This window comes from Ictalurus punctatus, chromosome 18, assembly GCF_001660625.3.
Source record: "Ictalurus punctatus breed USDA103 chromosome 18, Coco_2.0, whole genome shotgun sequence".
Classification (NCBI taxonomy): Eukaryota; Metazoa; Chordata; class Actinopteri; order Siluriformes; family Ictaluridae; genus Ictalurus; species Ictalurus punctatus.
The window spans coordinates 80,321-106,834 of NC_030433.2; the positions used below are offsets into that span (position 1 = coordinate 80,321).

The 26,514-nt window shown below is 38.7% G+C and overlaps 1 protein-coding gene across 14 annotated transcripts in view; it reads right to left on the reverse strand.

Moving 5' to 3' along the window:
• The window catches only part of tcf7 (transcription factor 7), a 90,317-nt gene that overhangs the window by 19,728 nt on the left and 44,075 nt on the right, over window positions 1-26,514 (reverse strand). For 10 of the 14 annotated variants that reach the window (XM_017492524.3, XM_017492525.3, XM_017492527.3 and 7 more), the window contains exons 6-9: window positions 14,093-14,179; window positions 7,071-7,178; window positions 5,836-5,998; window positions 285-392 (exon numbers count right to left, since the gene is read on the reverse strand). In XM_017492524.3, coding sequence (XP_017348013.1) covers window positions 285-392; window positions 5,836-5,998; window positions 7,071-7,178; window positions 14,093-14,179 — 466 coding nt within the window. The remainder of the gene's footprint in view (window positions 1-284; window positions 393-5,835; window positions 5,999-7,070; window positions 7,179-14,092; window positions 14,180-26,514) is intronic. The other 4 variants (XM_017492526.3, XM_017492536.3, XM_053688000.1 and 1 more) reach the window with 3 other exon arrangements.

Here is a 26,514-nt window from a genome sequence, read left to right on the forward strand (position 1 = left end):
TCCAACTGTCATTTACCAATTCATTGTTATTTACTGATTCTGGAATAAAATGTATCCTAGTTCTCCTTAGTAACCACTCAAATCTAATGTGATAAGTGCTCAGAATTTAACAAAGACTGAAACTACCATATTGAGTGTCATAAGGACATGAAAGACATGATGACTTTTTGGCACTGCATGCAGTTTTGAATGGACTGGACCATTGCTTTTGTAGATATTCTTGGCAATGTGTCTGTCTGTCTTCCTATGTCTGTGTATATCTGTGTGTGTCTAACAGCACTCACATAGTTGTCTCGGGCAGACCAACTGGGGTAGAGCTGCATGTGAAGCTGCCGCTCTTTCCTGGCAAGCTCATAGTACTTAGCCTGTTCCTCACGAGTCAGAGCATGCCACTGTAAAACACATACACATAACATTGTAAGATAGGTTTCTAACTGAAAGAAAAAAAAGAAAAGAAAAACTAATTCACAATTCATTTAAACCAGTGTATATTTTCAATTATTTACACAGGACTATTTTAGTCTTTTTTTCAGAAATGAAAAAAAAAATGTATTTGTTTTATGTCCACCAATACTTGTAAAAGCATTTCTTGCAACTGTTGCCATCTCTGCTGCCTCACAGAATACTTCGCTTGAAAAATGGAAGCAGTGGGAATGTTCGACAAGTAACAGAAGATGGAGGCTCAGGGCTGCTTAGTAGGGGAGCAACAGGAACATATAGCCATGCTCAACGGGTAAGGCTAAGTTCACACTACACGACTTTCAATGTCATTAGATCGCTGTGCTGTTCACACTACACGACTTACTGTCTTGTAATGAGTCATGAAGTCATTGTGGTGTTCACACTACGTGATTGCTCGGTGACAGGGGGTCACACCCTACACGATCTGACAATGACTGTCACCCAATGACTTTATCTGTTGTTCAAAATACGTTTTGTCACAAAAACACACGCGAGAAGTGACACGGATATATGACGGGAAAACCACGTGCGAAACAGGAGTTGTTTACTTGAAGATGGACATAGGACAGAAACAAGCGGTGTGAGCTGTTTACACAATGATTTGTGCTGTGGAAACCCCAAAAAGGAAAAGACAAAGAAAGTGGGTGAAAGAATGGATTTGCACATGCGGGCAGCAGGGATTGTGTGTGCTACATAGAGAGTTGGAGGTGAATAAAAAATGTTTTGTAATGACAAGCCTGTTTTACGGATTTCCCTTCCTCATGGAGACCTCAACCCATGCCTTGCTCTCTCATTGGCTGTAGCTCTTCGCCGCAATCACTGCCAGTGATGACACTTTTCACACGACAAGATGTGGAGTCGCCCAACAACTCCAGATATTTAGCATGACAAATATCTGTGTGTGTTGGCAATGCCTCAGCGATGTGTCGTTGAGTAGTTCACACATACCGATCGACTGTCGATTGGCGAGCGCCAATTGCCCGGAGAGCTCAGTGACTTGCAAATCGGGCTTAAAATTGTGCAGTGTGAGCTAAGCTTAAACTGTGCAGTTATACACCAACAACCATGGCAGCATCATCTTCCCTGGCTCTTCCTCTCATTGCTCGTCCTGAAAAGAATTCTGGTAATCCAGCTCAGTGTAAAGGGGTTCTGCTTCAGAGTTCTCTGTACTTCTCCAAGCAAGGAGGAGTGTCTGAACAATGCAAGATGGCCCAGTTTATAAATCTACTCATGGACAAAGCACTGACCTAGGCAACCTGGGCATGTGTGGTCCCAAGGTGGGGAGCAAATTTCTTCCTATGACCAATTCATTGAATTATTTTGCCATGTATTTGATCATGCTCCTGAAGGTAAAGTGATTGGAGAACAACTCCTATCAGTGACCCAGGGGAATTATACTGGGTCACCAAACACTCCTTGGTGTTCAGAACACTCACCACTGGAATGCACTCAAGGCAACATATTACCAAGGCTCACCGAGCATGAATGTCATGATAAACAAAAATCCCTAGACACCCTCACTGATTTCGCTTTGTAATCGTCATGCCCCCAAAAAAACCAAGATCCTTACCTGATGAGAGCCCCGTTGAAAGTATGCAGACTGACCAAGCCAAACTCATAGCCCTCGAATGTGAATTATTAAGAACAGCAGGATTACGCTTATATTGTGGCAGTGATCTACACCAAGTTTCCCAGTGTCTGGTGCATCCAGTCCAACAGCCATCATTACCACTGAGGGAGTGGGCTCCTACCAAACAGCACCCACTCATGGTGAGTCCCTATAAATAAGTTTCCCCTCAAGCATTCTTGATTCCCATTCAGATAAGGGACTCAGAAGGTGTTTCTATCTTTACAGCTCTGATTGACTCTGGTGCAGGTGCATCGACTGGTCGTTGCAGAAAAGCTCAAGCTCTGCCTTCAACCTATTCAGAATCCGCTTCATATTCAGGCTCTAGATGGGGGTCCCATAGTTGGAGGATCGATAATACACTGCACCAAACCTCTTCAGTTCCAAGCCAGTGCCCTCCATCATGAGACCATCTCCATTCTCAGAACAATCATGAAGTGTTCAGCAAATCAAAAGCCAGTGGCCTGCCTCTACATTGTCTATATGACTGTGCCTTTGAGCTAATGCTTGGAACAATGCCCCCTCAAAATTGCAAATATCCTCTTTCCACCAAAGAAGACTAATCATGCAGGCATATATCTCTGAAGCTCTTTCACATTCAACCATTGAAATCACCAGCATCAGCCAGATTTTTCTTTGTGGAAATTAGAGGAGGAGGTCTCAGGCCTTTAGCACCATTTCTGGCCACCATGAGTACTGCGCAATGATATATGGACTCTCTTGTTCCCCCTCTGTGTTTCAGTGTCTGATCAACAACATGCCTGGGGAAAGTTGAGATTGCATACAGTGCTATGAAAAAGTATTTGTTGATTTCCTGATTTCTTCTGTTTTTGTGTATCTCTCATACTAAATTGATTCAGAAATTAAAAGAAAATCTAAGACAAGACAACGGTAACCTGAGAAAACACAAAATAAATGTTATTTATTGTAGCAAAGAGGTTATCCAATACCAACTGGGCCTGCGTGAAAATGTGCAGTATTGGTCCCCGTACTTACTAATTGGCCAAAACTATGAAACTGCATTAAAAATGGGGTGAAATGAGTGAAAAAAACACAGGTGATCCCAGATGGACGAAGGAGTGAAGAGGCAGAGTCAGATGTGACAGAAATTTGTTTGCGAACATTATCAATCTTAGAATTAAAAAACTGAAGAAAAGAAGTACATAGCTTATTATTCATAAAATAACTGATGCCTAACAGCCTGTGAAAATGGCTCGTAAAGGAATGGATTAATATATTCTTATGTATGATTGAATATTTGAGAGTTTTAAACTTATTGAAATTTAACGAATGCAAATGAGGAAGCTGGAGGTAGGCTTTGAACAACTCAAAAGGCACTTTATTCTTAATCTTTTACTTTTGTTATCTTTTTTTACTTTCCACCAGTTTTAATTTCTACACAAGAATACACAGGGCTCTTTGCTAGTTCTCTCTCTTTCACTCTCGCATCTATGGGAGGCAACTGAAAGCACAAAGAGACACAAGAATGGGCGGCTGTGGATCAGGTGGTAGAGCGGGTTGTCCACTAATCGTAGGGTTGGCGGTTTGATTGCCGGCCCACATGACATGATGCCGAAGTGTCCTTGGGCAAGACACTGAACCGATGGCAAGTTAGTTAGCGCCTTGCATGGCAGCTCTGCTACCATTGGTCTGTGAGTGTGTGTGTGAATGGGTGAATGAGACACAATGTAAAGCGCTTTGGATAAAAGCGCTATATAAGTGCGCCATTTACGATTTAACAAATCACCTTTCACTGATTACCATGCAGGTGAGAATCATCACACGTTACTTGCGGTTCAACCTGCCTCCACTCCGTCCACAGCCGATGCTCGACCACGCCCCCGAAAAAGTTCATTTCAGACCCTAGGTATGAAGCCATTTTAAACTCTCTGGAACTCCAAAGGACCACAGTGAGAGCCATTATCTCCAAATGGAAAAACTTAGCACAGTAATGAGCCTTCCCAGAAGAGGCTGACCTTCCAAAATTCCTCCAAGAGCACAGCAACACCTCATCTAGGAAGTCACAAAAGAGCTAAGGACAACATCAAAGGAAGTACAGGCCTCTCTTGCATCAATAAAGACACTGGGCAAAAATGGCATCCATGGAAGGGTGGTGAGGCGAAAACCACTGCTAACCCAGAAGAACATTAAGGCTCATCTGAATTTTAACAAAATACACCTTGGTGATCCTCAAACCTTTTGGGAGAATGTTCTGTGGACTGATGAGTTGAAAGTAGAACTGTTTGGAAGACAGGGTTCCCGTTACATCTGGGTGTAAACCAAACACAGAATTCCACAAAAAGAACATCATACCTACAGTCAAGCATGGTGGAGGCAGTGTGATGGTGTGGTGCTTTGCTGCTTCAGGGCCTGGGAAACGCAGTAATTGAGGGAAACATGAATTCTGCTCTCTACCAGAAAATCCTAAAGGAGAATGTCCGGCCTTCAGTTCTGTAAATTGGCTCAAACGCATCTAGATTATGCAGCAAGACAGTGATCCAAAGCATAGGAGTAAATCCTAGTCCTAGAAGTGACAGACTGATTTCCAGTTATTGGAATCAGTTTGTTGCAGTTATTGCTGCTAAAGGTGGCACAAGCAGATTTTAAGTTTAAGGGTACAATTAATTTTTCACATTGGTGAAAAATGTGTATATGTTGAATAACTTTTTTATTTATTTACTTCAGTAGAAAAAAATACAGCAAAAAAACTATTGTGTGTTTACTCAGGTTTCCCTTGTTTTATGTTGTATTTTGTTTGAAGATCTAAAACTATTTACTATGAGATATAGACAAAAACTGAAAAAATACTTTATCACGGCACTGTATAATTATAATGAGTCTTTATTGGTCACATATACATATGCACAGTGAAAGTCTTTTCTTTGCATACCCCAGCATGTCAAGAAATGTCAAGACCAAATGCCAGGTCATATCATCATGCACTGTTTGTGCCCAGGACAAGGTCTCATGCACCTTACCCACGTACCATGTCTGGAAGAGATACATGGAAAAGGTGGGAATGGCCATCCACCCCACCTCTGGCTATCACCCACAAGCCAATGGTCAAGTGGAGTGAGATAACCAATACATTGGCGGGTTCCTATGATCCTTTTGTCCCGATAACCAGGAGGATTTTCTGCGCATTTTCTGCATATAGCAGAACTCGCTGAGGCACTTGGCCAACCAGCTCACTCCCTTCCAGTGTGTCCTCGGCTACCAACCTCCCTTGTTCCCATGGAATGCTAACCCCAGTGATTCTCCAGCAGTGGATGAGTGGTTCAGGCAGAGTGAACAGGTGTGGGAAACCACTCACCAGCATCTGGAACAAGTGGCACAGAACCACAAATAGTTTGCAGACAGATATTGGACAGAAACTACTGAAACTCGTATCAACCAGGAGATCGAGTCTGGCTTTCCACCAGGGACATCTGGGACACTCAGGATTGCCATAAACTCACTTATCATGACATTGGTCCATATAAAAACTCATTTTAAAAATACACAGTAAAATATCAATATGCCCATCAGATATGAGCTTAAAAAAGGTTTAAAATTCAGGTACAGTTGAAAATTTGCATACAGTCTCATCACATACAGTGAGGAAGTGTTCAAAATCAACTATTTAGAGCCCACATCTGTGACTGGAGTCTGCCAAAAGATTAAGCTTGATTGAAAAATAAAACACAATATCCCTGGCACATTAGTGTTATTAATTGTTCAACACTATCTGTTTAGAGAACCCTCACCCTGCGGCCCAGTATCTGGTTGATAGCTGCACTCTCCTTCAAGGTGCATTCTGCAATGACTTTTGCCCTCATCTCCTTCATATAGAGCATGAAGGCATTCAGAGGCTTCTTAATGACTGGCTTCTTAGGCTCTCTCTCTCTCTTTGACTCTGGATGAGGCTTACTGTAATAAAGAAGAAAAACATTTCAAGTTTCATTATGTTAAACATTTCAATATCGTATAAATACTGTAGAAATCTCATTATTTCATGTAATTAAATACATATAATTATAAAAGATTAATAACATAGTTTGTAATAAATGTTATGAACCAGTTATGATCTTGTAATGCTTTCTGCACGTAAAAAGTTTACATCCTTAAAGATGCGATAGTCATTTTTAAAATTATTATTTCTTACTAGTAAGAATTATGCAGAACATGATTTTAAAAACTGCATCTAATGATGCTAACTAAACAACACCAGCAGTGATGGTTAGCTCAAAAACGGATGGGAGCTCAAAGAATTTCACATATTTATGGTGTTATAACTTGGCTACAAGAAGTTGAATGACCTAGTGGGCAAAATCCAGGTCAGAGTAAAATGCCTGCACTGGCAAAAACACAGCCATCCAAGAACAATTGGGTAAAATATTTAGACAATAAATTGATATATTTTATCCTCTATATCTAAATAGAGGGGCAAGGTGGCTTAGTAGTTAGCACATTTGCCTCGCACCTCCGGGGTTGGGGATTCGATTCCCACATCCGCCCTGTGTGTGCAGCGTTTGCATGTTCTCCCCATGCTTCAGGTATTTCCTCCGAGTACTCTGGTTTCTTCCTCAAGTCCAGAGACATGAGTTGTAGGCTGACTGGCATTTCCAAATTGTCCGTAGTGTGTGAATGGGTGTATAAGTGTGCATGCGATTGTGTCCTGCATCCAGGGTGTCTCCTGGGATGATTCCCTGGGATAGGCTCCAGGCTCCCCACCACCCTATGTAGGATAAGCAGTACAGAAAATGGATGGATGGCTCTATATCTAAATAAAAATGTAAGATAGTGCCATTAATAAACAGCCTACTTCATCACTTGAAAGTGACGTGGTAATGCTAACTCTGGCTAGCATAGATTTTGGGGTGGAATGGGAGGTGGAGTCATGGAGTAAAAACATTTCCAATGATGTAGGCTATGCCACCTACTTAAGAACCAGATCTTGACTAATGTACCTTTAAAGTTTTTTTGTTTTTGTTTTACATACATGTCAAACTGGTCATGCTCTTGCCTGCCTGAAGATGGCACTATAGCAGGGTGTGGGATTCCTGTAGGGTGCATTCCAGATGGTCCCATAATAAGAGAGTGAGAGAACCTTTATAAACACACAGGAACACCAAAGTTATTTCCTTTATCACAAAGGTGCAAACATGGAACCTATTTTATGAAGCTACTAAAGATAAATTTATACAATAAACTTAAATACAATGATGAGATAAATATGGCTGCCAACTGCGACCAGCAGATTGGCAGTAACCTACCTGAAGCCCCCTTGTGTAGTTCTGATCAACTAGCAGCAAGTGCAAAACTTTATTAGTGTACACCTGTATGGCGTGTTAAAATGCTTGCAAAAATAACAATGTGTAATAAAATAAATTTAAAACTAAGGAAGACAGTGACCTGAACATGCAGGAAAGTCACACACCCTCTTCTGATGCTTGAAAAAACTTCCCTCTTGAAAATTTGCTCCACTGAATACTCTGCATTTAAAACTAATACTTGACTGCAAATTATTTTTGCATATAAGTCTGCTTTGTGTAATGCAACACAAATGGGTGAAAAACTAATTTCCAGGTTCTCATATTCCAGCACCTGTTCATTCTTGCAATTATCCAGTCAGAAATTATGTGGCAGCAGTTCAATGCATAAAATCTTGCAGATACAGGTCAAGAGCTCCATTTAATGTTCACAGAAAAAGTCAGAATGCAGAAACATTATCTCAGTGGCTTTGACTACGGCATGGCTGACTGGTATGGAAGGTAATTCATATGGGGAAAGATTAATTTACAGGCTAATATATTATTATGTCAAAGATTTTAGCCCTAGAATGACAAAATGCACAGTAGCTGCCATGTAAGTTTTTGTTTGTAATATGACTGTCATATGTTGTAAGTGTTGCAGTGTAGGTGTGGTGTTTCTAATCAGTTAATAATACTGCATTGTATGTACAGCCTTCAGGCTTTGTATCTATTCTGTTTGGTCAAATTTCCTTAACACAGTTTTGTACTATTCATACAAAAAAGGCTATGACAAAACAAAATAGGTACATATTGAAGTCCTCTCCAAAAGTATTGGAATGGCAAGACCAATTCTTTTATTTTTGTTCTACACTGAAGACATTTGTTTTGCGATCAAAAGATGAATTTGCGATGATAAGAATTGAATTTCAGCTTTCATTTACATATTTAGATCTAGATGTGTTACACGCTACCCTACGTGTGATCACTTGTTGACAAATGGGGTCTTGAGAGACACTCTCTATATACTCTTTTGTTTCATTTAATTATTTCACAAATTAATATTAGAAATATTGTAAAATTTTCTGTGCCAATATAAGCCACAGACAAAGCTCATGTGCCCATTGTAGGTGCAGCCACATATGTTGCAAGCTGCGATGCACTACGTTCTGACACCTTTCTATCATAGCCAGCATGAGCTTTTCAGCAATTTGTGCGACAGTAGTTCTTCTGTGGCATTGGACCAGACGGGCTAGCCTTTGCTCCCCATGCACATCATGAGCCTTGGGCACCCATGACCCTGTTGCCGGTTGTTCTTCCTTGGACCACTTTTGGGAGGTACTAACCACTGTATACCGGGAACACCCCACAAGACCTACTGTTTTGGAGATGCTCTGACCCAGTTCACAGTCACAATTTGGCCCTTTTCAAAGTCGCTCAGATCCTTATGCTTGTTCATTACATTTGCCCACTTCAAGAATTGACTGTTCACTTGCTGCCTAATATATCACACTGCATGACAGGTGCCATTGTAACCAGATAATCAATGTTATTCACGTCACCTGTCAGTGGTTTTAATGTTATGGCAAATCGGTGTACATACTTTTTTAGTCCTTCCACTACCCTGTGGATGACTATATAATGACCACAACATGGCAGCATTTACTCCCACTATACGGTTTTGAGGTGTTTTGGTTGAAATGGGAGTCACCATCTTGTGAATTTTGGAGCCAGAATCTGAGCGGTAGAGACCTTGGAGCCAGAGCATGCACAGTAGATACGGCTGGTCGGACAGTGGGTCTGACTCTCGTGTGGCTATATTGGTGGTGGACAGGATGGTGCATCAGCTAACTCAAAGTGGCACATACAGCATTATTAATTCACATGTAAAATGCTGAGCTACCATTTGATATCTAGCTGACATAATGCATCATTTTAATCAAAATAATGTAAGTATAATTAGCTAATGTAAAGTACCAACTGAAAGTATACTGGTAAAAAACAGTCACCATTTACACTCAACACAACCTATTTTAAATCATGTGAGGCCCTTCTACTGTGCATCACACCTGTGGTGAATTACTTTCCTATAAACACACAAAGACTGGTAAGACAGGGCAAGGAATATTCCTTTGGGTTTTTTTTGTCACATTCATTATACATACAATGCTGTGAAAAAGTATTTGCCCCATGCTGATTTCTTCTGTTTTTTGTTTTTTTTTGTGAATTGTTTATCGGTTTTATATAAAGGAGTTCAATTACAGATTGTCCAGATTCTTCACATGAAACTTATTCCATTAACCCACAACATCTGGCCATGTCTTTTTTTTTTTTTAATCAGGAAATTTGGGATTTCATGTCAGATGATTAACAAGGCACCCTGAGGCAAGCACTGAGCATGGATCAGTCCAAACACTATTGAATCATTTCAGTTTTATAAACCTACATTATAAAACTGACCGGAGAACAGTTTTATTTATTTATTAAACGCTGGTTCATTGGTTCACCTGGTGATCAACACCCCCTTGTGGTGAATCATGGAAATTTCAAAACGCTTCAAAACAGTATGACATAATGAAGCCTGGTTTGCTGAACGCACGTGACTTGACCAGTTTGATACGTGCTCTGAACCACTGATTCGCAACAAAAGATTCATAAAGGTTTCAAAGCTTCATGAAGCAGTGTTTTGAAAGCGCCCATGATCACCTGACCTCTGCCGGTCTATGCTTATTGATTTCTGCCTGATCCTTTGGACTTGTTGCTTTATTAAACTGCCATACCTGCACTTGCTTCTGTCTGTGCCTCCATTACACAACACTAATAATAGTTTTAGATCTGCAAACGAAATACAACATAAAACAAAGGTGAACTGAATAAACACACAGTACAGTTTTTATTAAAAAAATTTTTTTGAAGCAACACCTATCACCCATGTGAAAAATTAATTGCCCCCTTAAACTTAAAATCTGGTTGTGCCACATTTAGTAGCAATATCTGCAACCAAACGCTTCCAATAACTCGAGATCAGTCATTCACTTACTTAGTGAAAGGACTAGGACTTACTCCTATGTTTTGGATCACTGTCTTGCTGCATAATCCAGTTGCGTTTGAGTTTCAACTTACAGACAGGATGGGACATTCTCCAGACATTCTTCTGGCAAATACTTTTTCACAGCACTGTACATAATGTTACTAACATAAATTTTTTCAAATGTTACAGTGGCACAGTATATAAACAATGTAGGGTGGTTAATAAACCCCTGAATTATGCAGTAAACTTCTAAAATGTATACCATTCTGTCCTTTAATTAACTAAAAAAATTAAATCATTGGTATGTTGTTGTGGTGTAGAGTTATAGGAAATTAATTAACATAACACACCACCTTAATTATTTTGCTTAACAGCATTCCTAGTCATGTTTTGTTCCTTACTTATTTACAGTGTATTAGTAATCACAAAACAAGAAAACAGCATATGTTTTTGAAGGATAAAAAGGCACAAACAAACATTTTGCCATTCCAGGCTAAAAACAATTGTATAGTAACTACTAGTTTTTAGTCCATGAGCTGATCTGAACTATATGGCCAAAAGTTCATGGACACCTGACCAATACAACCATATTTGCTTATTTGCCACTTGCATATCATGTGGCAGCAGCACGATTTATATATAAAAAAAAATCCAGAGACGCAGGTAATTCACACACACACACACACACACAATCTCTCTAATAACTATTTATTATAATTTATTCTAAAGATACTTTATCTCTTTGTATGATTTAGAGGGCATTTCTAGTTTTCTAGATCAAATAACTGATATATCAGATAACAAAAAAAAAAAAAAAAAAAAAAAAAAAAAAAAAGTACTTTGAGTCAGATTTTGAACTGCTAACATTAATAATGTCAGCTTTAAATTGTCAATGATGGCAAGTGTCCACGGGATAAGTGGCATAATCTGTGCATTACAAGATTTTGATGCATTCCACAGACAAAGCCACTCTCCACTTCATGGTCCTTTGCTTCCATATCCACCTAGCTGTGGATTATCCCTTATTTAGATAAGGCCTCATTAAATAAAAAAAATCATAAAGTAAAAATTTTATTTTCAACAGACCTTTACCAGTCACTGATTCTTTAATCATGTCATATTTGATATAGGGCACTACATAAATATTAGCACATACACATACATACTAACCCACTAGAACTATTCCACATTTTGTTCTTGCATGCTCGAACTGAAATGGACTTAATTGAGATGTCATGAATGTACATAAGATAGACCAAAATATTGAAGTAGCCTGCAAAACTACCCACAAATTAAAACAATATTACAAATTGTGACTGCATCAGTAATCACCCCCTTGATGTAAAACTGGTGTAGTTGGTGCAAATAATTAGTAAAACAAAGTCTATTGTGTGCAATAAAAGTGTAACATGACACTTTCATTGCACAAAGTGACATGATACAGGTGTATTAATACTGAGATCACATGAAAGTGTCATTAAAGTGTCTCATGAAAGTGTCATGTGATCTCAGTATTAATACATCTGTATCTTGAAGGCCCCAGACTTTTTTTGAGGACATACCTACACAAACAGCACCATGAAGACCATGAAGACCAAGGAGCAAAGGAGCAAGACCAGGACAAAATCCCAAAGATATCAATCAGGGTTAAAAAAATAAATAAATCCCAAACATCAATAAACAAGTTACTTAAAATGGATAGTACATGGTACAACCATGACTGTGACTAGAGGGGACTGTCCAGTAACCAGCTAAGGGCATTAGTCAGAGAAGATATTAGTCAGTATATTAGTCAACCTAGACACAAAGAGGACTTCAGGCAATTCTTCAGATTTACATTTTTTTCAGGTCACAACAACTGATAGAAAAAATTACTGTGTGATGATAAATCAAGAATTACTACTTGGTCATTTCATACCTTTGTTAACAAAAAGCAGCAACTATTGTTTAACTTTCATGAACAAACCAAATATAGGTCATAGGACTTACCTTCCTGCTTCAATGGATAATCTTACCTATATACTTAGAGCCTTATATTTCCTGAGGTTCCTGAGGAACTGTGGGTGTCACTATAAAGCTTGTCCCATGGTCATCTCAGGAATCATTCATATTCAATATGATCATACCAGACATGTATCTGTATCCTTTTAACAAATTTAGTTTTGTCTACCTGCCTGTTATCTATATGGCTCTTCATTATAATGTTCACAATACCTGTATCACCTAGAACAGGTTTTGTTCTTGATACCATTTTAGAAAATTCTTTCTTGCCACTATCACCTCAGGCTTGCTCATTAAGAATCTGTAATTTTTTTATATTTCTGTAAAGCTGCTTTGCAACATAGTCTATTGTTAGAAGCACAGTTGAATTTTAATGATATAAAAATTATATACTCAAATAAAAAAAATAAAAAAATACACTCATACAAAGCAGAGCTAATATATAATGTGAAAAGCTGCAGCAATGGTTTGCAGGAGCTTGCAGGGCTGGAGTGCAGCCATTCAGCAACTAAAACATTGGGTACATAGACACTTCTTCCCTTCATCGTCCAACTCAAGACAAATGGAGTTGACTACACAGAAAGCAAGAACCTTACAAGAGCTTTATAAAGATGTGATGATGCTTTAGGTCTAAGTAGATTTGATACAGAAATTAAATGCCAATAAAACTGTTTTGGTATGTCACTGCCTTGGAATTACATACCACAAATACTTTTGGTTCTTGGAATGCACGGTCTGATCTAATGCTGCATTCAACTTGTGGTAAATTGGAACTCAGAATTACAGTTCTGTGAAGAAGTATTTGCCCCCACCCTGATTTCTTATGTTTGTGTATTTCTCATACTAAATAGTTTTAGATCTTCAAATGAAATACAACAAAAAAGGAAACTTTAGTAAACACACAATACATTTTTTTATTGAATCAAAAAAAAGTTATCCAACACCTATCACTCATGTGAAAAACTAATTGCCCCCTTAAACTTAAAATCTGGTTGTGCCACCTTTACCAGTAATAACTGCAACTAGTAACTATGGGGGCAAATACCTCACAAATACATCACACAGGCCCAGTTAGTATTGGATAACTTTTTTGCTTCAGTAAATAACATTATAATTTAAAAACTGTATTTTGTGTTTAAAATCTTTATTTTACTGAGGCTGCCTATGTTTTATCTTAGATTTTGTTTTATTTTCTGAAGCAATTTAGAATGAGATATACAGAAAAACAGAAGAAATCAAATCTTTTTCACAGCACTTACATCATTTTTGACCTTCATATATTCGAGCTACAAAGTCGGAAAAAACGTGGATGCGTCCATATTTATCTTTTGTTAGGAACAATCTATATTTAACAGTGAACTGTATAGATTTAGCTGTATATGTCAGTTATAGATTTAATAGAAGTGCTACTTTGCTTACTCTTGGTACCATGTTCATTTGACACCACACTTGGGATTCTTCTAGATAAGAATTCTAAGTTGAGGGAGCGTCAATTCAGAGTTACAAGTTTTAGCTGAATGCAGCATTATGGAGGGACCTCCATTTAAAACACAAATATCCGTGTTTACATAGACACTTCAATGTAGCCTGTGAGCAATTATCTGATTAAAGCAATGTAGGGCACATACATGGCAAAAGCTTAGGCAAGCTAGGCTTGGCAGAAGTTGCACAGACAGGCTATGGGGCGATGATAGCACTTTTAGCTGATACTTCAGACTCAGGATTCAGCTGATACTGTACCTGGAATAGGAGGAGTTGCTGGCGAGACTGGAGGAGTAGGGCTGCCTGAAGCCACACGAGGAGAGTGGATAAACAGGCTGACTTTGCCTGCAGGTAATTGGGAGTTGGTGTAGGTAAGGTAAGGTTTGGGTGAGCTTCAGACCACGCTTTTAGAGGTTTCACGTTTACCTATGGTGGCTAACTGTATTAATCCACAAAATGTAAAATGACTTTTATATACTATAGAGTTCTAGATATCCTCTATATATACACACACTCACCTTATTTTATAACACTTAATTAGAATCACCTGTTCTTTCATGCAATTATGCAGTCAGCCAATCATGTGGCAGCAGCAGCAGATGTTCACACTGAACATCTCTAACCTTAGTGGCTTTGACTGTGGTTTCATTATTTCAGAAACTGCTGATCTCCTGGGATTTTCACAACAATCTATAGAGTTTACAGACAGAATGGTGTGAAAAACAAAACAAAAAAAAATCCAGTGAGCGGCAGTTCTGTGGGCAGAAATGCTTTGTTGATGAGAGAGTTTAGAAGAGAATAGCCAAACAAATTAACATGCCACACCTGTCTCTAATTTGTAGATTCTTATTTAACATGCTGGTTTTCTGTCTTTTCTCTTTCTCTCAGTGAGCGAGGCCGATGTGTCTGTGGTTGTGTGTGTATGGGTGACAGCTGAGCTGAGATGAACTGAACCAAACCGAGCCACTGGAAAGCCTCCACAAGTTGCAAGGGGATTTTTCCTATGTGATTTTGTCTCTACCTGGTCGCATGGACCTCATAGAGCCCCACATTGAGACTCCTCCAGGTGTGGTTGTACACAGCCGCCCCTACCTGTTACCTGAACACAAAAAATGTGTTTCAGGATGAACTCAAGGCTATGATTGACATGGGAATAATCAAGGAGTCTCATAGTGATTGGAACCGGGTCAGTCTGTTTTTGTGTGGACTTAGGGTTAGGGCAGTGAGTCCTCACATTGATGAACTGCTCAATAGGTTAGGCACAACTCACTTTTATTCAACACTGGACTTAACCAAGGAGTATTGGCAGATTCCCTTGACTCCAATATCTACAGAAAAATCCACACTTTTCCACATTGTTTGGGTTGTTTGGAGCCCCAGTTTCAATGTCTCATACTCCATCTGTACAGCACAATCACTGCTGCTTATTTAGATGACATAATCATTTATAGTAATGATTGGCAGTGGTATTTACAAAATATGAGGGTTGTCCTGAGATCCTTGAGACAGGTGGGACTCAGAGCAAACCCACGTTTCCACTTGAGCCATGGGCAGGTTTGTCCCCAAATTGATAAGACAGCAGTGATTTTGACCTGCCCAAGACCAAACAGGGGGTGAGGCAGTTCCTGGGGCTGGCTAGCTATTACCCGATGTTTGTACATAATTTTGTACACCAGCCCTCTAACTGACCTCACAATAAAGAGAGCACCAGATCAGGTCAAGTGGCTGGAGCTGTGTGAGCAGGCTTTCGGCCAGGTAAAAGTATTTTTGTGTATTGTATTCTCATGACTTTTCCCTCCATTTTGTTCTGCAGACTGACACATTGGACAGAGGGCTGGGGCCCTTTTGTTCCATACTGTGGAGGGGGAGGAGTGCCTCATGCTGTACATCAGATGGAAGCTGTTGGTAAGGGAGACCAAGTACAGTATGATCAAGAAGGAGTGTCTGGCCTTCAAGGGGACATCCTCACCCTCACTATACTGGGCTACTGTTTTACCCTCTCTTCCGATCACGCCCTGGTCCAATGGTTGATGTCAGCGCGTTCAAAAAGGTTGTGGTCCAGCCGTGGCAGGGCCTTGGTCCAGCATCAGCAATGAACGGTGAGGTGGTGGATCGAATCTGCAGGTAACACGTGATGATTTGCACCTGTGTCTTATTACCACTAATCTACTTATTTTTATCTGGACAGTTGAAGATTGGAAAAACATCGCCTGATCTTTTTCTAATCTTCAACTCTCCACTTTTGACGTGAATATGAAACTCTTGACCTGTATCTGCATGATTTCATGCATAGTGCTGCTGCCACACTGGCTGACTGAATAACTGCATGAATGAGCAGGTGCTTATATATATATATATATATATATATATATATATATATATATATATATATATATATATATATATATATATATATATAACAGATATTTATTGGAAAGGGTTTAAACAATGTTTTTCATGCTTGTTCAATGAACCATAAACAATTATTGCACATGCACCTGGGTAAAGGTCCTTAAGGCACGAACAGTTCACTGGCAGTAGGCAAATAAGATCACAGTAACTTGGGACACTAAAGAGACCTTTCTACTGACTCTGAAAAACAGCAGAAGAAAGCTGCCTAGGGTTCCTGCTCACCTGCATGAACATGCTATAGACTTGCTGCAGGGAGGCATGAGGACTGCAGATGTGGCCAGAGCAATAAACTGCAATGTCTGTAATGTAAGACACCTATCATAGTGCTACAGGGAGACAGGAAGGACAGCTGATTGTCCTTGCAATGGAAAATTACATGTAACCACGTGTCCCCTCAGACGTGATCGAGAAGTTGCAAATGCCTTGTAGAAAAGTGGAGGAACATCTCACAGCAAGAACTGACAAATCTGGTGCAGTCCATGAGGATGAGATGTACTGTAGTACTTGAAGCAGCAGGTGGCCACACCAGATACTGACTGTTACTTTGATATTGATGCCCGTTTTGGTCAGGGACTCATTATTCCATTTATGTTAGTCAAATGTCTGTGAAACTTGTTCAGTTTATGTCTCAGTGGTTGAATATTTGTCATATTTGTTTGAATATTAATAAGAAATTTGCTGGAAATAAAAGCAGTTGAATGTGAGAGGACGTTTCTTTTTTTGCTGCTGAGTGTGTGTGTGTGTGTATGTATATATATATATATATATATATATATATATATATATATGATTTTGAGTTAGATAGTGCTCTACATGATGGTTCAGAATCACTAAGAGGCCATGAATTATTGTTTTTTTTTCTTTTTTGTTTTCTCATGATGATTTTCTCATGATTTTCTTATGATCCCCACATAAACAGTTGTTTTCTTGTGATCTCCCTTTCAAAGGGAACTCAACTTTCCGTGAGCTCTACACTGTGGGAACCACGCACGTGACCGGCATCTGAAGCTTGTCTAACATCATGCCTATTTATAGGCCTGCTGTGATCAGGTGACGTGGCAATTAAGCATGTCTCGTGATATAAAAATTGCACCTGTAAACCGCGCCATTAAGTATGTCTCGTGATATAAAAACTGCACCTGTAAACCGCGCCATCAGCCTTATTATCTTCAGTGAGACTACATATCGATTGTTTGTGTAACACTCACAAACAGTGAGTTCAGAGAATTCAGGAAGTGTGTCATGCCTTGCTCCCATTTCGTCACATTGGGGGGGCGAATGCACTTTCTGTGTGAAATGTCTAGGAATGGAGTATGCCAGGGCAGCCCTCGAGGGGTCTGACTGTGTGTATTGTGAAAGTCTTATAATTAGGCAGCTCTGCTCAAGGCTCATTCTCTTCTCGGCTGAAGGTAGTTGGGTTTCAGAGCCTTGCGGATCTGGGCCAGCTGCTGCCGGGTGTAACCCTGTTCCCCGAGAAGGGAAGGAGACATTGCGTAGCTTTCTCGTACTGGGGCATGCCTGTGAATTGCATCTTCGCTTCAGATAATAGAGGCTGACGGCGCGGTTCACAGGTGCCGTTTTTTTATATCACGCAATGCGTTTAATTGTCACGTCACGGCAGGCCTATAAATAGGCACGATACACAAGCTTCAGATGCTGGTCATGCGTGAGGGTGCTTCCCACAGCGTGGAGCTCAAGCAACGTCTCATTCAGGGAACTGGGTTACATGTTTAAACCAGACGTCCCCCTCAGGAAACAGGGTTACATGCGTGACCTAGACCTTTTTTTGTGATCTCGATTTAATTTTCTCATGATGTTGACATAAAGTAATTATTTTCTCATGATATAGACATAAAAGTTGTTTTCGAGTGATCATGACTGTGTACTTAACATGTTGGTTTTATTGTTCTGGAGGCAGCAAAAGCTTAGGGCAAACCCACAGCATCATGGATGAACATATTTGTTTTTACTTTGATCATGGACTCACTCAAACTAGCTCCATGTCTGTCAGTGTTTGACAACTTCCACATTAGTGTCCAACACTTGAGAAAAGGACACCCCTCTCTCTTAATATGCATATAAGGTCAATCTCTGCAGTGGCCGGTTATAAAATGTATGATGCCAATGGCAAAGACACCAAGATCCATGCAACACCAGTCCCATTCACAAGGCGGGAGATTTTCACCTGATAAAACGACGTCATGAGAAAACAGCTTTTTGTTATGTCAAGCTCACAATGTGGAGATCATGAGAAAATTAAGTCATGATCACAAGAAAACAACTTTTTTATATGGAGATCATGAGCAAAATTAAGTCGTGATCATGAGAAAACAAGAAAGAAAGAAATAACACTGCATGACCTCGTAGGGCTTCTGCATGATGGCCCTTTAAATTACACATCACAAAGAGTGACTTATAATTTTTAAAGTTTCTGCAAATCTTCCTTAGGCTATAATTTAGACAGGATATGGCACATACTGGGAAGTCTGCTGAATGGAAATTGACTAAACCATGCAAGAAAACCTTCTTCTTCTACTGATAGTCAAACATATGATCGCTCATGCTAAATTTCTAATTGAAAATAAGTTTAAAACCTTAAATGCATAAAATATTTTCCAGGTTTTTAAATGTATAGATACTTTTATGATACTATTATTGCATATTTGGATATGCATGAGTACATTAATTTATCACGATTTAGCATGATTTTTAATTGTTCACATGTAAGAAGATAGAGTTCTTCAGAGGTTCCACCCAAGAATGGTCTGAGAAAAAGCTATTTTTTCTTCAGTTTATTTCATTATTTGTCTCTCTATAAAATAATATAATAATTAAATAAACTATTATATATTATAATAGTTTTTCACTGTTCCAATCTACAAATGAATTTATTTTCTGAAAGGATAAATACCAAGAATTCAGCTACATTTCATGGAGGAAAACAAAGTAATATACTGTAAGTAGTCCAGTTGTAGCTACTGTACATGTGGTGTGTTATTCATACTGACTTGAGTCTTGTGACACATAAGGCACAATTGTCAGTCACAATTTCACTTCTCCTGAAAAAATATTATACAAAAGAAATCAACAATGTATTCAGAAAATATTCAGACCTCATCAATTTCCTTTTTTTATTTTACATTTATTTTATGATAATGTATCCTTTTTTATATAATTTGTAAAATTATGTAAAATTTGTCACACACACACACATATATATATATATATATATATATATATATATATATATATATATATATATACACACACACACACACACACACACACACACACACACACACACACTAATATTCAAAACAATATCTTGTTGAGACAACTTGAATAATGTTTACTTGTTGATTAGGCATGATTTGGAATGTTACACATCTGTCTATAAACCCACAGCTGACAGTGTATGTCAGAGGAAGAATAAAGTCTTGAGATCAAAAGAATGACCTATCTACCTACAATAAAGGATTGGCACAGATCTGAGGAAGTGTTCCTGTGGAAGTGTTCATATGGCTTTGAAGCGCCCAAAGAGCTCAGTGACTTGAACACAAAGACTTATCCTATAGCTGCATTCCAGCTAAACAGAGCAAACGGGGAAGAAAGACTTTAGGCAGGGAGATGATCAAAAACTCTAAATTTCCTGTGGAGATTAGGAAACCTGCCAGAGTGACAACCAAGACAACCATATCTGCTGCACCAATCAGATGTTTATTGTAGAGTTTCCCAGATCAAAGCCACTTCTCATCAAAAGGCAATGCATTATAAAGCCTCTCCCCCAATGGTCTCACCACACAGTACCAGGGCAAACCTCTCTTCACTCAAAAGTTGCACGTTATTTATCCGTATCTAGAATAATAAAGACTAGTCTTTAATTCTAGTTTGAAAAACTTTATGTTTAGCTTTTTTTAGGTGTAGGCATTTTGTTAAATAGTTTATTTAAAGGTAAATGTGCGTATCTGGAGTCTTTATTAGTATAGGGATAGGGATTTGGTAAGCTAGGATGTTTTGATGCTCTCAATCGTGACGCACTTTTACCACTATGGCTCCTGTTGGAAACTAAGATAAATCATGTCAGAACTTTTTCCACACTCAGTATGAAATTACAGTGTAAAAAAAATTAAATGGAAAAAAAAAATCTGAAACATTTGGGGGAAGGGGGGCATATAATAACCTGCCTGGATATTTGTACACACCCTAAACTAATACTTTGTTGAAGAAGCTTTTGATTTTATTACACCACTCAGTCTTTTGAGGTAAGAGTCATTCAGCAAAGCACATCTTGACCTGGCAATATTATCACACTCTTTCTTGCAAATGTCTTCTAGATCCATCAAATTATAAGGGCAACTCCTGTACACAGCCCGCTTCAGGTCACCCCACAGATTTTTTGTTGGAATCAGGTCAGTGCTCTGGCTAGGTCATTCAAAAACATTTATCTTTTGGTTAAGCCATTCCTTTGTTGATTTGGATGTATGCTTGGGTCATTGTCATGCTGTAGGGTGAAATTTAATTTTCATCCTCAGATTACTAGCAGACACCTGACGGTTTTGCACTAAAATCTTTGTATTTGTAGGTATTCACGATTCCCTCCACCTTGATAAAAGCCCAAATACTGGCTTAAGAAAAACAGCCCTAAAGCATTATGCTACCACCACCACACTTCAACATGGGTATGGTGATCTTTTGGTGGTGCAAACAAACCTTTTGGAATTATGGAATTATTATGCCTTCTGGAATTGGTCTCATCAGACCGAAACACATTTTGCCACATGGTTTGGGATGATTTAGTTGAGCTTGGATGTTTTTTGTAAGAAAGGGGTTCTTTCTAGCCACCCTACTCCAACGCCCAGACAAGTGAAGAATTGGAGAAATTGTCACATGCACAGAGTAAGAAGTACTTGTCAGATATTCCTGCAGCTCCTTGATGTTGCTGTAGGTCTTTTGGCAGCCTCCCTGGTAAGATTTTATCTTCTCCTTTTGTAAATTTTGGAGGGATGTCCTATTCTTCGTGATATCACGAAGAATATCGCGTGGTGCCCCATTTTATCTATTTGTTGATGATGGCCTTCACGTTGTTCCATGGTACATTTAATGTTTTTGAAATTCTTTTATTCCCCTCTCCTGATGGATTCTTTTCAACAGTGAAATACCATGCATGCATTGTAAGCTCTTTGTGGGCCATGGCTTCAGCATTCCAAGAAGTAAATCCTGCTGAAACAGCTGATCTTAATTTGGGGTTAATCAGAATAATTTCATCGATGACCGCTGTATAATAATTACTTTAGAATGTGATTAGTTCATTCTGAACACAGCCACATCCCCAGTTATAAAAGGGTGTACACGCTTATGTGACCAGGTTATTGTAAGTTTTTTATTTTTCCTAACAACAGCATCTCTTCCCACATCAGGATCTCAGCTAAGCCTGCATGTTCCTCTTCCTGCTCCTTTTCTCACTCCAACCTGTTCTGTTTCGTACTTCTCAATCCTTGTTTCCACACATTGTCTTATAAATTGATCCAATAAGCCTTCTAAAGATGCCTTTAATTCTTGTTTTTTTCCCCTTTTTTTATACTCCAGAAATTGACTTTCTAAACCTCTCTCATTCTCTGCTTATCACCTTTTTTAAACAATTAGGTAGGTGACTACACAAATTAGCATCACACACTAAAAAAAAAACAAAAAAATTGTGCCTTATATAGCTCAGATAATGTTTTAGAATTAAATCTTACTTCAAAAAGCAACTAAAACATTGAAATCAATCAGGATGTTTCATTTTTTATTTCATTTGTTAAATTATTATTTTAAACATTTCCCCTAGCTGCCCCTAGAGGGCAGGGCCTGGTGCAGTCGCACTGCAGAAATGATGGCCCTGTTTTTAACTGGCGTGTGTAGACTTCTTATATTCACTGTATGCTCTGTTTTAATCTCTGAAATATGGGCCTTCAAAATGGTGAAAAATGTTACATTTACATAAATTCATTCTGAAGCACTTTTCAGATGCTCATAGAAAGTTCAATATTGTAGATATAAACTGGTAACTAGCTGGATCTTTACACCTATCAGCCATAACATTAAAACCACCTGCCTAATATTGTGTACATCTCCCTTGTGCCACCAAAACTGCTCTGACCACTGAGACATAGGTCTTGTGGAGTCAAGATGTTAGCAGCAGATCCTTTAAGTCCTGTAAGTTGTGAGGTGGGGGGAATCCATGGATTGGACTTGTTTATCCAGCACATCCCACAGATGCTCGATTGGATTGACCTATGGGGAATTTAGAGGTCAAGACAACACCTTGAACAATATCCACATGAATGCCAAGACCAATGGTTTCCCAGCAGAACATTGCCCAGAGCATCACCCCTTGACAGGTGCGAATGTAACAAAATAATCAGTGTTATTCATGTCACCTGTCAGTGACTTTAATGTTATGGCTGATTGGTATATAGTGCTTGGTTCTGATGGCACTGATATCTTTGTGGATACCTTATCGAAAAAGGACAGTGGGCAGGAAGTAAGCACAGGAGCACTGTCTTTATTCATAAACAAACAAACAAAAACCAAACACAGGGAGCGCGGTCTATACGGAACTGGTGAGTAAAAATTAAGCAAGAATCGAGCCAGGAAAAGGACCACGACAACAAAGACCGCTTAGCATGCTAAACTTAGATGCTACACCCTCAATACTGGCGACTCTCAGGTATCTACCTACAAATAATATCGCGCGACATGTGCCGCCACCAGAGGGGTTTAAATACCCAACATAATTAATACTAAACATGGACACCTGGGGCAAATTAACGACAAACTCAAACATGAAGCGAACAAACCAAAACAAACCTCACGTGTCCGCTTCACATAGTTCAGTCTCTAGTAAGCAGCGCCACAGTGCCATCTGCTGGCCGTGGCGTAACAATACCAAATAATGCTTCTACACGTAGTTTAAGGTGTGAAATCTAAAAAATCATCAATTTTACTACTCTACTATTCGTATGTTGAAAAATTGTAGACAATTCCCTATACTATATTTCTCCATTCTTGTTTGTAGCTTGTGAGATGTGTGGAATATAACCACTAAGTTTCATTTGGAAAGGACCACTACGTTTAGAAATATAGGGATGTAAATATGGCTAGAATATTGAGGAGCATAAAATCCAATGTTGACAAGCAAACAGGGACCTGAATTTTTGCAGGCAAAAAACTATTATCATAGCACTATATGCACCCGACATTATATTTGCCAATGGTGCTGACATAATTATGAAAAAAATTCAAGATTGTATATATATATATAAAATGGCAATATTTAGTCACAAATATATATGTAATGTTAACATATTAGGTACTAGAGAGACATTATCTCAGAGTAGCCAATGAAACCTGACTGATTCAATGCTATTTAGATCCCCGGTAAATTCAGCATCTGTCTCATTTTCAGGAACTGGATCATTCGAGGCTATTATCGTGTTCATAATCATCAAAATCAATTGTTTGTTTGCTGAAAGCTTCTTCATCAGATCCACCATCAAATGAAGCTAGAATTTGATTAGAAACTTGTTCTGCAGTAAATGGCTGAACCATGTCAATTTTTGTAACATTTCTTTTAAGTCTGGGGTAATTATGATTGACTCATTACATCATCATTGTTTACCAAACATTCCCAGCTTGAGGAATGAAAGTGAATTGCACTTATTGAGTCGTGAGAGATTCAGTAGTGTTGCTCAGAAAAACATACACCATTACATACCTTGGGTCAGTAGCGACCCTAGAGACTTTTTACAATAAATTAATTATAAAACATATATTATTTGACAGTTTTATACATTTTTTCTTGTTATATTGTTGATAATAAATAGATTGAGGAATACTAAGAAATCGGAGGTCTAATGTGAAAAAATTAATGAGGGGGAGGGTACTGAATGACGTCCCGAGTGGCTAACGACACAAGGTATGCGTTTAAGGATTAAAGACCATAGTTCAAGCCAACTGTGCTTCCACAAATGAATGATTACAAATTGAACTATTGTTCACAGGAAAAGACAAGTTATGTCATGATGTGAACAGCACAGTGTAATGTAAAACATTACTGTACTGCTTTCTCTGTAATGTGCTCTGCCATTTTCAATCAAAATTCCATCAAATGCCACAGCGTGCTTCACAGCATGGTCAACCTACCCAATGATGAAATCTGTTAGCAGCTTGTTTTTATTATAGAATTTTTTTGATTTTGTCAGTTTTTGCAGCCTTATTTTGGTTATGTCCCTACCAGTGGTGTAGTCCTAAAAAAAAGTGGTTTACTATTACCCAGGCTAAAATAGCTCCATGTCTGTCAGTGACAATTTCCACATTAGTGTCCAACACTTGAGAAAGGGACACCCCTCTCTCTTAATACGGAGATAAAGTCTATCTCTTCAGTGGGCAATTATTACATTTATGATGGCGAAGATGCCAGCATACATGCAACACCAGTCCCATTCACAAGGCACAAGATTTTCGCATGATAAAATGATGTCATGAGAAAACAACATTTGTTATGTCAAGATCATGAGAAAATTACTTTTTGTTATGTGAAGATCATGAGAAAACAACTTTTTATGTCGAGATCACAATAAAATTTACCTTTAGAAGTTATACGTTATACGCAAGTTATATCGTTATACGCAAACAGCCCTGGGAAAAAATTAAGCGTATGTCATATATGTGCGTATAACCGCAAATACACCACTAGTCCCTACTTTATATTATACAGTTGTAGAAGAGTAATGATTTATAATCCCACTGTCTAGTGTTAACCAGAAGAGGATGGGTTCCCTTTTAAGTTTGGGTTTCCCTTTTATAAAAACTTTTTTAAGTTTTTCCTTGCCAACGGTGCCTCTGGCTTGCTCATTAGGGCTCTAAATCTAAAATCCCCTCTGAAAGTATTGGAACAGCAAGGCAAATTCTTTTGATTTTGCTATACACTTAAGACATTTGGATTTTAGATAAATATGAGACAATAGATCAGACTGTCAGCTTTCATTTACTGATATTTACATCTAGATGTGTTAAACAGCTTAGAATGTTTGACATTTTGTGTGAACCCACTCATTTTTCAAGTAAACAAAAATATTGGAACATGTGACAGGAATTTCAGTCTTGTTGCTCAGGTGTGCTCTTTTAGATTGATTGTTTAAACAATAAATAGCTCTGAATGTCTACTCTTGGCTTGAGCCCTGTTTTTCACATGTGAAGATTGCATTTTTTGTTAAAAAGGATAAACCAATATGAAGACAAGATAGCAGGCTATGGGAGAAAAGCAAGCTAGTTTGAAGCTGAGAAAAGAGGGAAAATCAATCAGACCCATTGACCAAGCCTTGGCCGTAGCCAATACAACAAGGTCCTGAAAGTAAAAAAAAAAATAAAAATTCTACTACCAACCAGACATTGAACAGGTCTGCCAAGGAAAACAACAGCAGTTTATGACAGAAACATTGTGAGAGCTGTGAAGAAAAAGTGGAAGAAAAAAAAAAAAACACCAGTCAGTGACCTCACCAACAACCTCCACAGCTCCACTAACACTGGATGGTATCACCATCCAGTGTTCAAAGTAGATTTCAAGAGCAGAAATATAGAGGCCGTACCACAAGATGTAAACCACTCATCAGCAGTAAGAATTGGATGGCCAAATATACAGAGGCGAGCCAGTTCTGGAGCCAAGAATAACCTCTACGAAAGTGATGAAAAGGCCAAAGTGTGGAGATCTGCTCATGATCCAAAACACACAAACTCAGTAGTCAAGCATGGTGGAGACAGTGTCATGGCTTGGGCTTACATGGTTGCTTCTGGAATTGATGATGTAACTAATCAATTTACAGAAAAATTCATCTAATCTAATTGGGAGGAACATCATGCAGCTAGACACAGACCCAAAACACACTGCCAACACAACAAATTACTTCATTAGGGGGAAAAGTAGATGTTTTAGAGTGGCCAAGTCAATCACCAGACCTTAAACAAGTTGAGGATGCATTTCACCTCCTGAAGAAGAGACTGAAGGAAGAAACCTCCCAAAACATACAACTAAAAAAAAGCTACAGTTCAAGCCTGGAAAAACATTAAAAAAAAAGAATGCAACAATTTGGTGATGTCACTGGGTCTCTGGCTTGATGCAGTTATTGCAAGTAAGGGATATACAACAGTAGCTCCAATGCTGCTCCAAAGTAGCTCCAATAATTTTGGAGGGGACTGTACATTCAGATTCTGCTTTGTGACAACAACTG